Genomic DNA, 14275 nt, shown 5'->3' on the forward strand with positions numbered 1-14275 from the left:
AGAACCGGGTCAGTTAGCCAACAGAACCAACAGAACCGGGTCAGTTAGCCAACAGAACCAACAGAACCGGGTCAGTTAGCCAACAGAACCGGGTTAGCTAACAGAACCAACAGAACCGGGTCCGTTAGCCAACAGAACCGGGTCAGTTAGCCAACAGAACCGGGTTAGCTAACAGAACCAACAGAACCAGCCACCTGGCGGCTCGTCATGCAGTCTCACCTCGGCGCTGTAGGGCCGCTTCAGGCCCTGCGGGGTCCGCATGTGTCCCTGCTGGGGGCCGGCGCCGTAGTTTGGATGCTGGGGGACCCTCTGCTGGCCCGCCCCAGGGCCGTACATGGAGCCCATGGAGGGCGGGCCCCTGGTGGGGCCGGGACCGCGGGGGCCAGACAGGCCCATGAACTGGCTGCTGTAGCCGGGGGCCGCCATCTGAGACGGACAGGAAACGGGTTCAACACGCAGAACCAGCAGAACCAGCTCTGGTTCTGTTCAGGGTTTTACCAGGTTTAGCTTTTTAATTGTAGTTTAGTTTTAGTTTATTGAGTTTTAATTGGTTTTATGTTTGGTTCTTTTTGATCATTTTACGTCGATTGGACTGAACAGATGTTCACATTTTCAACAAATGGATTCATTGGCGTTGAACAAGCAGCTGCACATTTGCTGTCGCCATTTTGCGGCCTAGCGCAAGCACCAGGAGGAGCCGTGAGCAGCCGATGTAAACATCAGTTTCAGATGCTAAAATGGATTTATAAACACAAACACAAAGCGTATCATATCTGTATTCCAGTGTGTTTTAGTTTTATAGACATTAAAGCTCCAGTTAGTTACAGTTTTTATTTATTCCACTTAATAAAAATGTTTTTCCTTTTCTAGCTTTAGTAACTTTGGTTCTGGTGATCCGGAGCGTCCAGTAGGGGGCGCCTCTTCCCACTCACCTGTCCGTAGCTCATCTCCTGGTTCTGTTTCTCCTGGATGGCGGCTACGGTTGCCGTGGCGGTGGCGGTTGCCGTGGCAGCAGCGGCGGCGGCCACGGCGGCGGCGGCAGCAGCCTGGGTGAACTCAGAGCCTCTGGAGCCTCCGGGGCCCGGGGGGTAACTGGGGACGACAGAACCGCAGCGGGGGGGTTACTGCTGATCTGGAACCAAAAATCAATCAATCAATCGATCAATGAGGGCCCCACCTGCTCGAGTAGCCCCCCGGGGCCCCTCCGTACCCCCCGCCGGTCCTGCCGTACAGGTAGCCCTTCCCCGGCTCCCCGTAGCCTGGCTGGCCCAGGTAGGCTCCGGGGCCCCCCGACATGCCAGGGCCCCCGGAGCCCTGCATCATGGGGCCCCCGGCTGCACTGGCCCCGGGGCCCATCCCGCCTCCGCCCAGGCCCTGGGGACACAAACACAGCTCAGACCGGCCTGGTGATGTCACAGACGCCTGCTGGTGATGTCACAGATGCCTGATGATGTCATACCTGGCTGGCGGGCGGGTTGGGGACGCCCCACACGGTGGTGACCACTGACAGGGACCCGGTGGGCTGGTTGGGGGGCTGCTGCCAGCTGGCTGGGTCGTAGGGGTACGACCCGTCGCTGTGGAGATGGAGAGCGTTGTCATGGTAACCAGAGCAGGATACGTTAGATCGAGTCTGGGCTCAGACCAGAACCAAAACCAGACCTACCTGTGGGGATTGGGGCCCAGGCCGCTCTTCATCTGGTTCAGAGGGTTCATGGCAGACGGAACCGGCGGCCCGATCCAGCAAACAGAACCCTGGCACACAGAGACAGGCCGTGTTAAACTACATTTCCCATCAGCCACCTGGGGCCTGTGACATCACCAGCACCAACCAGAACCAGTTTCTGCTATGATAAAAACATTTAGAGACAGGAAACTGGAAACAATCTGTTCAACCTGCTGATATTTACCTGTGGAGTCCCTCAGGGCTCAGAACTGAACATTTTACTGTAAATTTAAGTTAAAATGTTACAAATCAACCTGATCAAAGATATATTTTATATATTATATTATCGACAATTTTGTGACAGATCTGGTCGAACTAGCGAACACTCAGACTGTTGGTGTGGATAGAGACGAGGACTCTAAAACTCACTAACGGGATGGAATCGATCTTGGAGAAGTTGCTAGTTTCGGCTCAGTGGAACGACCAAACTAATTTGGATGATTGGAACTGAGATGTATCAGAGAGACTTTAGGGAAAATTGAAATTTATAATCTTCCTGACCTAAGACATTCTGTTTCTGAATTGGCTTTCCCCGTGTGGCCTTGGAAGGGCTGCATATCTCTAATCTCCTTGAAGATATGTAAACATAACGCTCCTTCCCTCCTCACCCCTCCTGTTATCCATGCAGCTGTGGAGCTGAGAGCTCCCAAGGACATTCCTGGATAACAACATCTTCATCAGACTTTGCTGGGAGGCTGAGCAACCTGGTTTCATGGCCCTGTGATGTCACCGCCTTCACTCGTGTCTTTGTTTTGTCTGAATGTTGCCATTTGCCCTAATGTGTCCTTTCCTCTTTTTTGTTTGTTATTTTGTTTTTATTTCCTTTTAAATCATCTCAAGCACTTAGAATTGCTTAGTTGCTGAAAATGTGCTATATAAATAAAATTACCTTACCTTACCAGAGGATTCTTCTGGTCATTATCTTTCATTAGAGCCTCATTGATGACTGTATGTTGAAGCACTGAGGAGTTACAGTCATTTGAAGCATGTATATCAGGTGTTGTCCAAGTGTGCCATTTGGAGACCCCAAATGGAGACTCCAAATGACACACTTGGACAACACCTGTACATCCTCATAAATAAATATGTCCAAAATGACATTTCTTTTTGTGCCATCTTGAAATCCATGAGCAGAATACTTGATTCTACAGATTTATTGTATTTTCCAGTCCATACATTCAGCACTCAATATGTATTTACAAGAAATAAGCAAAATTATTATTATTATTTTGTGTTACAAACGTAATAGCTACAACCTACTTACAGTATTTTTGGCAGCAAAAATGGAAAATTTAGCTTGTCTTCTTCATAAAGAGACCAAGCTTTTGCATGTACTCCAAATTGTTCAAGAACAGCAGCTGATTTCATTTGGGTTTGCCTTTTCAGCCATTTTTGGTGATTTAGGGGGCGAGAGTTAAGGGGTTAAAGAACCTGTGGTTAATGAGATGTCTGAACTTACTAAAATTAAATAATCTACTGAATAAATTAAATAATCCATAAACTGGAATTAAATAAAATTCATGATTTTTGGTAACAAAAAAGTAGATTATTCTATTATAACAACCATTAATGATAATCTAGTAGAGTGAATAAATTAAGTTACATTTTTAGGAATTATTTTGGCTCATAAACTGAGAACCTCATAAAATATTTAAAACACAAACTGTGTAAAATTATTGGCCTAATAAATAAAGTAATAAATGTTTCATTATCAACAGCGAGACATTATTATTATTAATCTGTTGTTCCGTTATGATACACTTTGTAAAGGTTTGGAGAAACACTTTTCACACTAATCTGCTGTTAGGACTTTATATGAAGTTAGAGAACAAACCGACGAATCAAAGTGTTAATTCTGTCTAAAGCGGGAAAGAGTTTTACTGTCAGTTCACTAAACTTCTTTAATTTAAGATCAAATGACAGAAACAAAACAGGAAGTAGGGCTGACCAATAAATCAATAACAATATGTATAAATCAATAGACATACGATTACTATCAATCAATATGTCTGATAGAATATTTCACTGAACTCTGATCCAGAACCACACAGCATTCTGGGAGATGTAGGCAGAGGAAAAGCTTTAGATGCTAAGCTAGCTGGAGAAACTATCAGCTGTTTTGGTTGATTTCTTCCTTGTTCCTGGAAGGTCAACTGATCTCCAGGTGAGCCTGTTCACCTGCAGGCTGAGGACAGGAAGTAAACAACGGAGGCTCCACCTCCAGGAAGTTCCTGATCCTTGAGTCTCCCTGTGATTCAGTGCTCAGATGGAAGCCGCCCTGCAGGATGTTTTCAGGTGGAGTCGGATCAGAACCAGTGGGAGGAGTGAGACCTCCTCAATCACAGGATCTTTGATGGTCTCTGTCTGCAGTCATCTGATTGGTTCTCCCGTCGGTCCAGTCCAATCACCTTTATGTTCCTCAGGGAGGTTCTGACCAGAACAGCGACGTTAAAACCGGTCCAACAGCAGAACCGGCGCCGCCCGATCACACCTGCAGCTGACTCACCTGAGTCACCCGACCGGACCTGAATCCGACCCGCTTCCAGTTTCACCGCCAAACAGGTCCACCAGTTCAACAGATCAAAGTTCTGCTGAGTGGAACCGCAGGAAGCAGGAAGCAGGAAACAGGAAGTAGCTCTGAGAAGCAGGAAACAAAAACAAGGGTCTTCCTAGTTCTCCTAAAACAAACCAACCCTGTGATCCGGTCCAGCTGTAGTTAACACCCAGACTGGCCAGAACCGCTCCGACAAATCAGAACCAGTTCTCCGGCTTCCCAAGGTTCTTCTCGTCAGAACCAGAATATTATTTAGATGAATATTCAGGGAAAAATGTTGCAGTAAAACCAGGAAGACACGGGCCTCAGCAGAACCTCCTGACCCGTGTTCACTGAAGCCTCATCAGAACCAGAACCAGGCCTTCAGCAGGTCCAACAGAACCTCAGAACTGGATTGCAAGACCATCCACTCTGACCAGAACCTGTTGGGTTCCAACATAGGAACGTTCCCATGGCAACGCTGGCTGCAGGAATATCTAACCATAGCTAAGGGTCCATAACTGGTTTCCATGGCTACGGGTTAGTGGTCCTTAGCTGGTTTCCATGGCCAGCTAAGGTTGTTAACTAGTTTCCTGCTGGGTAACCTGGGCTGCCTCACCAGGAATCACTCAACATGTTTCACTGTAAAGGTCAGAGGTCAATATTATTCTGTGAAACAGAAGGCAGACAGCAGACCGTGGGTGTATCTGAGTGTGAAACCACGCGCGGGCTGTTTCACCACGTAATAACGGAGAATAAAAGCTGATTTCATTTTATTTCTGCTCTGCTCTGTGGACGGGTTTTAAACTACCAACCCCACTGCCCGGGTTTTAAACTACCAACCCCACTGCCAGCGCGATCGTGACACATTAATGTTATTAGTAACAACCGTTTAAATAATAATGAAAACAGAAAAGTGTCCAAAGCGGGCCGTGTCTCCTCCGTGAGCCGCCCCTCTGCCTCCGGCTCCCCCGAGGAACAATGACGGCCACCGGAGACATTTTGAGGGAAGCTAGGACTAGCATGCTAACATTAGCATTAGCAAGCTAACAGAAAAACAACAACAACCGGAAGTTCACGACCGATAAATGTTACATGAAATTATGTGGTTTAAATATCCACAACTAACATCTGTTTATACGTTCAACCTGACATATTTTATATACAATTATTGTATTTTTACAGTTAGCATGGCAGCCTAGCTAGCGGTGACAATAGAATGCTAACAGGTTAGCAGCAGCAGATTCTCCAGCATGAAACCTTCAGCTGAGGGTCTCCCAGTTAGTCTCCATCGAGCAGACCTCCCGAGTCCACGGGACACACACCGCACACACTCCGATCACACACACCCAGGAGCCGGCAGAAGTCCTGTCACACAGCGGACATACCTTCTTTAATTCCCCGGTGTCCGAGCCCTACTCCGGGGCTCCGCAGTCTGAGCTCCGCGGGGCCTCCGAGGCATCAAGAACCGAGAGCCCGATGAGCCTTCACGGTCCCACCAACTGAAGACGCGGGGCGTCCTGAAAGATCCAAAAATGTTCAGAGAATATATCCAGTAAAGATCCGGGATCGAGAGATTCAGCTCCGGCCAGTTCACACTGCCTGTAGCCGGTTTCTGCGGCTGATAATCCGGCCTCAGAAGGAACCGCAATCCGCTGGAGTTCTGGCAGAGTTCACACAGAAATCCAGAGAAACGAACCGGAACAACGAGGGTTAACCACAGAGAGGAGGTTAGCAGCGGCTAGTGTTTCCTTCTCTGGTTCACTGCTCACGGTGAGGGGGTTCGCTCCCTAGCAGTCCGCTGGAGAACGATCCGGTTAAAAGCCACAGGGGCGGAGTTCCTCCGGTTTAACATGAGGACGGTGAATCAGAACAGTAACCTGCCTCCTGTAACCTGCTGCTAACCGGATGTTTTTCAGCACGTTCAGTCAATTTACAACATGATTCATTTTGGAGTTGAAAAAGGGAATTAGAGCGGAGTCCAAACCCCGCCCACCAGGCGCACCGACTGCCGCGCCAGTATGTAAATGGAGCAGAGTCACTAAATCACTAAATCTGGTTGACAGGACATTTGTTTTCTGTGACGCAATACAAAAAGGGGAAAAAAAATCTAGCATTTATTAATTTAAACTTTTATTCAAAGAAGTTATGCTTTTAGATATAAACATATTATTTTATTCCAATCAAGCAGGACTCTGAAAACATTCCGACATGTTTGTGTCTACATTTGGAGGATCAGCATGGGGCTGCACAGTGGTGCAGTAGGTAGCATTTGCTGCCAGAAGGTCCTGGGTTCGATTCCCAGCCCGGGATCTTTCTGCATGTTCTGCTCCTGCCTCCCACAGTCCAAAAACATGACTGTCAGGTTGTCCTGTCTGTCTCTGTGTTGCTCTGCGACAGACTGGCACCTCCTGACCCCACTGGGGTGGAACGAAAATGGATGACAATCGGCATGTAGTCAGTTAAATATTTCCTGAAATATGAAGATGTTCATGGAGAGACATCCGTTACTCTCATTCGGGTCTCTAACTCCTCCTGCTGAAAGTTTCTCACACAGTTTGTGATTTTATGTTAAAAGTTCTTTATAGATTAAAATTATCAGTATAATTTGATACTCCGTTTTATGCTGTCAACTAGAGAAACTTTTATGTTTCTGTAATTAAACAGACGGAGCGGATCCTCCAGGAAGGTCTGGATTTCGCTTTGCTGAGTAGAACATAAATCAGGGTTTATGAAGGTTTAATGAAGGGAAAAACTGCGTGATGTACTGCTTATTAAATCTAAACATGTTATAGATGATTTATAGATTGTATTTGATCAGAATGCCTTGTTATTCTGGTCTGATCACAGATGATAAAATTAAAGAAATAAAGAGCATTAAATGGTCATTTTGGAATAATCAAACACGTCATCAGTTCTGCTCATACAGACCCTCGGATATGACGTCAGAGATGTAGGAGAATGGATTTATGTTAGGACGTCATAAACAGAACCGGAACCCGGAGGAACCAAGCGGGTTCCGGTTCTACCGGATCGTTTCTGTTCGTGCTGCTGTTTCCCGTCTTGGCCACTAGATGGCCTCATCAACCTTTCATCGGGGTGTCCAAACTTTTTACACCAGAATCTCATCAGGAGTCAAAGATTATAGAAACTCAGTCTGAGTTGGTCTTTAAAACCACAACACCTGATGAACTGTCTTAGTTTGAATCAGCTCTTTAACTCAGCTGATTTCCAGGTGTAACCGTTGCCCTGCAACAAACTTAGTTGACTTAAGAGCATCAACAAGAGAGAAATGATCACACAGATTATAGTACAAGCAGCACCGAGTTAGAAACTGGACGACATGGCGACTGTTTCACCTGCCAGGGTGTTTCTGGCCTTAGCTCTCCTTGGCTGCTGTTCGCCACCCAACAACAAACCCGAGTGACCCCATCTGAAAGATTTCCAAAAGATGCATCAGTGAACGTGATGATGTGCAGTTTAATAAGAAAGAAGCAAAGAGGCTCCGCCAGGAAGCAGCTTATAAACCAGGAGCTGCAGTTCCTCCAAAGCAGAGGGGAGGCGCTGCAGAGGCCTCCTGCTGCTCAGATCTCCATGGTAACATCTGATTTAAAGGTGAACAAAGATTAAAACTGATATTTAAAATGATCAAATGTTTGAGAGAGCATTGCTATGAAATGAAAACCTGAAACCAGGCAGTCTGTTCAGCAGATTTCTTTATTGAATGAAGCAAAACAACGCAGCAGATTTCAATCCCCTAATATGAAAATAAATAAATGATTTTTAATCTTTGTGTCTCAGAAGCTCGGATCGCCACCTGCAGCCGACTTCCTCCTCTGCTGACGATTCTTCCGGTTTTCCGCTGTCAGTTCAGCTGCGACCAGAAAAATGACCAAACAGAAAAACTGACGGCGGCGCAATTTGGCACGAGATGAACGCAGACCGGCGCGGGGAGGGCGGGGCTAAATCAGCAGCGCGTGGTTGGTTCATCCCAAACATACCCTCAGAAAAATAGGATAAAATCTCAGTGATAGGCGTTACCATGGTGACTAATTACAAAGAAGAGAAGCACCACCAAACTCCCTCTGATCCCTGCTAACGATGCTAAAGAGCCTTAAAAGCTAAAGTAAAACGATTCAGGAGAAGAAGAAGCAGCTCCGATCCTCTGAGTGAGTGGAGGAAACGGGAGGCGTCACTCTGACGGTTATCTGCAGCTGGAGTGTGTGTGTGTGTGTGTGGACGGAGGGATGTGTGTGTGTGGAGTTTGTTGTGACGACGTTAAATCAGCTGATTTCAGAGGAAACTTCAAACCGAAACCCGAATGTTTCTGCTGCTTCGACTCCAACTCAATAATTACTGGATTTATGGATAAATCTGATCGATTCTGCATGAATCATGACGAGGAAACGATAAACCCTGCTGCAGAGTGAGTGTGTGTGTTTATCTGTGTGTGTGAGTCCAGTGCGGCGGTCTACTGCTCGCTGAACGCCTCCAGGTCAAAGGCCGTGTCCAGGAAGCGCCGCAGCTCCACCAGGTGTGTGTTCTTGTTTCCGGTGGCCGGAGCCGCCGCCGGGTCTCTGCCGGCGTACCTGAGGCACAGAGAGGGGGCGGAGTCAGAGCCGGCAGCGCTCCGGCTCTGGCCGAGGCGGCGCGGCGCTTACCCGACGTTCTTGGCCTTGTTGATGGTGGTCCTGATGCGCGGCTTCACGTAGTCGTAGTAACCCTGGTTCTTGTGCTCCTCCTGACACCACACCAGGTCGGCGTTGGGGAAACGCTCAAACTCCGCCTTCACCTGGTCGAACGGGAACGGGGAGAGCTGCAGGGCAGAGGGAGGGGCGGGGCTTACCGTCTGCTGGCTCAGCAAAAACTGGAAACGTTTATTATTCATTTGATTTGGCTGAGACTGCAGGAATCTTCCTTTAAAGAGGGATTTAAAGAGACCTGTTTGGATTTTTGAACATTCAGACTCGGAGTTTAAACACAAACAGCACCACATCAGGCAGGAACTGAACATCTGGGATAAATATGGAACATGTCTGATGGCAAACGGTCCTGAACTTCATTTACATGCCAACTGTACGACATCCTCCTATTTTTCATTTTGTTGTAATTTTTTGTTCATATGTTTAGTTATGTTGAGGAAAGCTTGGAAAAAACTAAATAATAAAGAAACATGTATTCATTATTTTCTGATCAAAGATCAATAAAAATCCTGCTGTTTAACAGCATTGAAACACCTGCTGCCCCCTGCTGGTGCCACCAGGAAACACCAGCATTCCTGCTGCGGCTGTGATCCGTCTACTGAGGTCCGGTTGGAGTTCCAGTCTGAATCCCAAACAGATTTCCCATTACAGACTGCAGAGCATCCTGCGGCGTCAGAGCTGAGGCGTTCACGTTCACCTTTCAGGTCCGTCTCAAAGAGCGCGGCTACAAACCCAAATAAACGGATTTTTACGAGTTCTGCTGTGATAACCCGCCTGCATGCTGGCGGTGGAACACGGCCCAGTCAGACTGGAGGGGCAGCTGGAGGACAGCGGGCCGGTCCTGGTACCTGCTCCATGCGGCTGATGGCCACCGTCTCCTCCAGGCCTCTCTTCTTCCTCTCTTTGGTCAGCTCGTAGTAAACCTTCCCAGTGCAGAAGATCAGCCTCTTCACGGCGTCGGGCCGCTGCGCCGCCGGCCCGTCGTCCGGGATCAGCCTCTGGAAGTGGGTTCCTGCACATAGGGAGGAAGAGGAGGAAGGCCGAAGGTCAGGCTGAGCAACCCGGGCTAGCGGCTAGCTGCTAGCATCAGAAACATGAGCGGCAGCGGCGTTACCGGGCAGCATGCCGTCGAAGCTGGAGCGGGCGTCAGGATGGCGCAGCAGAGACTTGGGAGTGAAAACGATCAGCTGAAGAAACAGGAAGTCCAACAGAACAGGTCAGTTTTCAAAATAAAAGCCCACATAGGAAGTGAAGGCTGTGGGCGGTACCGGCTTCCTGAAGGGCAGCAGGATCTGCCTCCTCAGAACATGGAAGTAGTTCCCAGGACTGGAGCAGTTCACCACGATCCAGTTACAGTCGTACAGCTGCCGGACCGCCAGGTCCTCCGACAGGTTCTGGAGGACGGAACCACAGTCAGAACCTACAGACCCAAACACTGTACAGTACCAGAGCCGGCCGACCCAAACGCCGTGCTGGTACCAGTTTGGGTACCAGCATGGCGGTTATCATATGGTTATCAGAACCATATGTTTATTTCCTGTTTCCCAGTTCGAAGATCTTTGTACCTTTAATTGAATTTCCTTTGGGTTCAAAAGTGTTTTTAAATTTAACCAAATTGAACCGAACCGAACTGAACCGAACTGAAGTGAACCAAACTGAACCGAACTGAACTGAACTGAACCGCACTGAACCAAACTGAAGTGAACCAAACTGAACTGAACTGAACTGAACCGAACTGAACCAAACTGAACTGAACCGAACTGAACCAAACTGAAATGAACCAAACTGAACTGAACCAAACTGAAGTGAACCAAACTGAACCGAACTGAACTGAACCAAACTGAACTGAACTGAACCGAACTGAACCAAACTGAAGTGAACCAAACTGAAGTGAACCAAACTGAACTGAACCGAACTGAAGTGAACCAAACTGAACTGAACTGAACCAAACTGAAGTGAACCAAACTGAACCAAACTGAACTGAACCGAACTGAACCAAACTGAACTGAACTGAACCAAACTGAACTGAATCAAACTGAAGTGAACCAAACTGAACCGAACTGAACTGAACCGAACTGAATCAAACTGAACTGAACCAAACTGAACCGAACTGAATCAAACTGAACTGAACCAAACTGAAATGAACTGAACTGAACCAAAGTGAACTGAACTATACTGAACTGAACTGAACTGCCTCGTGGCTGAAGAGTTCTGTAAACCTACTGGCATGACGTCCGGGTCGTCGTTGCACATCTGGAGGAACCGTTCGGGCCGGGCCGAGGAATGTTCTGGACCCTGCGGATGCGAGCAGAGCGGCGTGTTAGAAGAAGTTCTTAAGGCCGGACCCGGTTCTGGTTCCGGAGCCTCACCATGCCCTCCATGCCGTGCGGCAGCAGCAGGACGATGCCGTTCTGCCGGACCCACTTAGCCTGACCCGGGCAGATGAACTGGTCGATGATGCACTGCGCCGTGTTGTGGAAGTCTCCGAACTGGGCCTCCCACAGGATCAGCGCGTTGGGGCTCGCCATGGCGAAGCCCAGCTCAAAGCCTGCAGGGAACTGGGTCAGAACCTCAGAGACAGGACCGAGCTGCAGAACCCGAGGACCCGGAGGGACTCACCCAGCACTCCGTACTCGGACAGCGAGCTGTTGCAGACGGTGTAGGGGGCCTGGTCCGGCGCCAGGTGGTTCATGGGGATGCAGGTTCTCTTGTCGACGTTCTGGTCATGGAGGACGTGGTGACGGTGGCTGAGAGGGGACAAGAAGGTTACAGAACCCATCCAACAGAACCAGGGCTGCTCTAAACAAACCGGACCTGACCAGAACCAACGGAGAGCCTACAGACTCTAACCCTGAAGTTCTGCTAGCTGCGGTCCGGTCCTGGTTCTGTTTGGGCCAGAGGCTCCTCCCACCAGGGTTACCTGAACGTTCCTCTCTCGACATCCTGACCCGACAGCCGGACGTGGATGCCCTCCTTCAGCAGGGAGCCCAGCGCCATGTACTCGGCCAGAGCCCAGTCCACGGTCCGGTTACGGACCATCTCGCCCCGGCCCTTCAGGATGCGACTCAGACCTGGTCCAACAACAACAGAGTCCGTTTAGGGGCCGGTTCCGCCCAGCAGAGGGTGCAGCGGTTCCGGAGCGGAGCAGACCTCCGTGGATGGTGAAGTCCTCCACGGGGACGGAGGACGCCACCAGTCCGATCTGGTTCAGGTTCTCCTCAGAGATCCCCGTGCTCGGGCAGCTCATCGACTTGGGCTGCCCGTCCAGAGTGAAAAAACCTGAGGAGGACATTCAGGACGTCAAGGTTCTGGTTTCTGCACCACCGGCCGACCCGGAACCGACCCAGAACCCCCCGAACTCACCGGGCCACGGAGAGTCCAGCCAGTGCTTGATGTGCAGGATCTTCTCGTCTTTGGAGCGAGCGAACGCCTCTTCGCAGATCTTATCGTACTTGGCGATCTCCTCCTGCATTCAGACACAAAACCCATCAGAACCTTTATCCTGCACCAACAGAACCTGTGACCGTCCGGTCCAGGGTTCTGGTCCAGGGTTCTGGTCCAGGGTTCTGGTCCAGGCTTCACCTCGTACTCCTGCCGGCTCACGGCTCCCTCTGCGATCAGCTTCTCGGCGTATTTCTGCAGAACCGGTTTCTGCTTCTTGATCTGCTTGTACATCAGCGGCTGGGTGAACATCGGCTCGTCCATCTCGTTGTGGCCCATCCGGCGGTAGCACACCTGGGCGGTAGGCACGGCGACGGGGTCAGAGGTCAGGCTGCAGGGCCGCGCTGCGGGAGGCGGGGACACTCACCAGGTCGACCACCACGTCTTTGTGGAAGGTGGCCCTCCACTCCGCCGCCACCTTGCAGACGTAGGTGACGGCCTCGGGGTCGTCGGCGTTGACATGGAAGATCGGGGCGTTGACGACGCGGGCGACGTCCGTCGGGTACGGAGAGGAGCGGGCCATGCGCGGGTCGGTGGTGAAGCCGATCTGCAGATGGAGACGGGACGGTTAGCCGACAGGAGGCTAGTCTCACTCTGCGCCCCCAGCTGGTCGCCAGGCGTCACCTGGTTGTTGACCACCACGTGCACGGTGCCGTGCGTGGTGTAGGACGGCAGGTCCGACAGGTGGAAGGTCTCATAGACGATGCCCTGGCCGGCGAAGGCGGCGTCTCCATGCAGCAGGATGGACATCACCTGGACACGGAGCGGACAGGTAGATCAGTGTCGGACCGATCGGATCCGTTTGGGTTTGTGCAGCGGTGCTGCAGGAATTTCCTGCATTCAGACTCACTCGGTTCCCGTCGGTGTCTCCGCAGTAGAACTGCTCCGCCTTGGTTTTGCCCTGGACCACGGGGTCCACGGCCTCCAGGTGGGACGGGTTGGCCACCAGAGACAGGGTGATGTTCCGGTCCGTGACCCGGTTGATCCGACGGTGGTACATGCCCAGGTGGTACTTCACGTCTCCGGAGCCCTGAGGAATCGCAGCAGGTTCACACAGTCTGTTAGTGTAGGATGTGGTAACATGATGAATCCCTCAAACCTCTGAAACTCAACACTGATTAGAGACCAACAGCATCAGGGTTTCTACCCCTGATGGAGTCGCAGTACCTCATCGGCCGCCTCCAGTTTGGAGTCGAACTGGCAGAAGATCTGCTCCAGTTCTTTACGGATCACATTGGCCAAAACGTTCAGCCGACCCCTGGAAACACAAAGAGCATCAGATCAAGCAGCAGCAGTTTCCCCTGATTCCTCTGGTTCTGTGACCAGTCCGTCTCTGCTCTCACCGAGAGCAGAGACATTTTCCAGCTTTTACTTCATTTAACTGAGAAACCCAACCTGAGAGGAAACGTCTTCATCAGGCAAACAAGTTAGTTTTAAAAACGTAACGATTTAACGGATGTTCAGTTAAATCGTTACGAAGCAGAAAGTAAACATTTATTTTTACCGACTGAAACAACAAACTGAAAAATTTAAAATGTTTATGATTCACTTTAAAACTCTGGTTTTTATTTTACTGACTAAAATTATAAAATACTTAGAAACAGTCAGATATGATCCGGTTGTTCCTGGTGTTACCTGTGTGTGTGTGTTACCTGTGTGTTACCTGTGTGTGTGTGTTACCTGTGCGTGTGTTACCTGTGTGTGTGTGTTACCTGTGCGTGTGTTACCTGTGTGTGTGTTACCTGTGTGTTACCTGTGTGTGACCTGTGTGTGTGTTACCTGTGTGTGTGTTACCTGTGTGTGTGTGTTACCTGTGTGTGTGTTACATGTGTGTTACTTGTGTGTGCGGTACCTGTGTGTTACCTGTGCGTGCGT

At 49.7% G+C, this 14275-nt stretch overlaps 2 protein-coding genes across 7 annotated transcripts in view; both read right to left on the minus strand.

Moving 5' to 3' along the window:
• LOC106953378 (zinc finger MIZ domain-containing protein 2-like) overlaps positions 1 to 6116 on the minus strand; it is a 15267-nt gene extending 9151 nt beyond the window's left edge. For both annotated transcript variants that reach the window (XM_015042100.1, XM_015042099.1), the window contains exons 1-6: positions 5645 to 6116; positions 1664 to 1752; positions 1460 to 1574; positions 1178 to 1374; positions 933 to 1092; positions 220 to 426 (exon numbers count right to left, since the gene is read on the minus strand). In XM_015042100.1, coding sequence (XP_014897586.1) covers positions 220 to 426; positions 933 to 1092; positions 1178 to 1374; positions 1460 to 1574; positions 1664 to 1713 — 729 coding nt within the window. In that variant the 5' untranslated portion in view covers positions 1714 to 1752; positions 5645 to 6116. The remainder of the gene's footprint in view (positions 1 to 219; positions 427 to 932; positions 1093 to 1177; positions 1375 to 1459; positions 1575 to 1663; positions 1753 to 5644) is intronic.
• Positions 6117 to 7954: 1838 nt separating this feature from the next.
• The window catches only part of ogdha (oxoglutarate dehydrogenase a), a 30577-nt gene continuing 24256 nt past the window's right edge, over positions 7955 to 14275 (minus strand). For all 5 annotated transcript variants that reach the window (XM_015042106.1, XM_015042105.1, XM_015042104.1 and 2 more), the window contains 16 exons: positions 13568 to 13658; positions 13251 to 13430; positions 13025 to 13153; positions 12768 to 12947; positions 12542 to 12694; positions 12323 to 12425; positions 12110 to 12238; positions 11880 to 12030; positions 11579 to 11706; positions 11329 to 11507; positions 11183 to 11254; positions 10228 to 10353; positions 10074 to 10146; positions 9808 to 9971; positions 8918 to 9072; positions 7955 to 8845 (listed from right to left, as the gene is read on the minus strand). In XM_015042106.1, the coding sequence (XP_014897592.1) occupies positions 8728 to 8845; positions 8918 to 9072; positions 9808 to 9971; positions 10074 to 10146; positions 10228 to 10353; positions 11183 to 11254; positions 11329 to 11507; positions 11579 to 11706; positions 11880 to 12030; positions 12110 to 12238; positions 12323 to 12425; positions 12542 to 12694; positions 12768 to 12947; positions 13025 to 13153; positions 13251 to 13430; positions 13568 to 13658 (2131 nt within the window). In that variant the 3' untranslated portion in view covers positions 7955 to 8727. The remainder of the gene's footprint in view (positions 8846 to 8917; positions 9073 to 9807; positions 9972 to 10073; positions 10147 to 10227; positions 10354 to 11182; positions 11255 to 11328; positions 11508 to 11578; positions 11707 to 11879; positions 12031 to 12109; positions 12239 to 12322; positions 12426 to 12541; positions 12695 to 12767; positions 12948 to 13024; positions 13154 to 13250; positions 13431 to 13567; positions 13659 to 14275) is intronic.

This window comes from Poecilia latipinna, unplaced genomic scaffold, assembly GCF_001443285.1.
Source record: "Poecilia latipinna isolate Pla-1442-1.1 unplaced genomic scaffold, P_latipinna-1.0 Scaffold577, whole genome shotgun sequence".
NCBI lineage: Eukaryota > Metazoa > Chordata > Actinopteri > Cyprinodontiformes > Poeciliidae > Poecilia > Poecilia latipinna.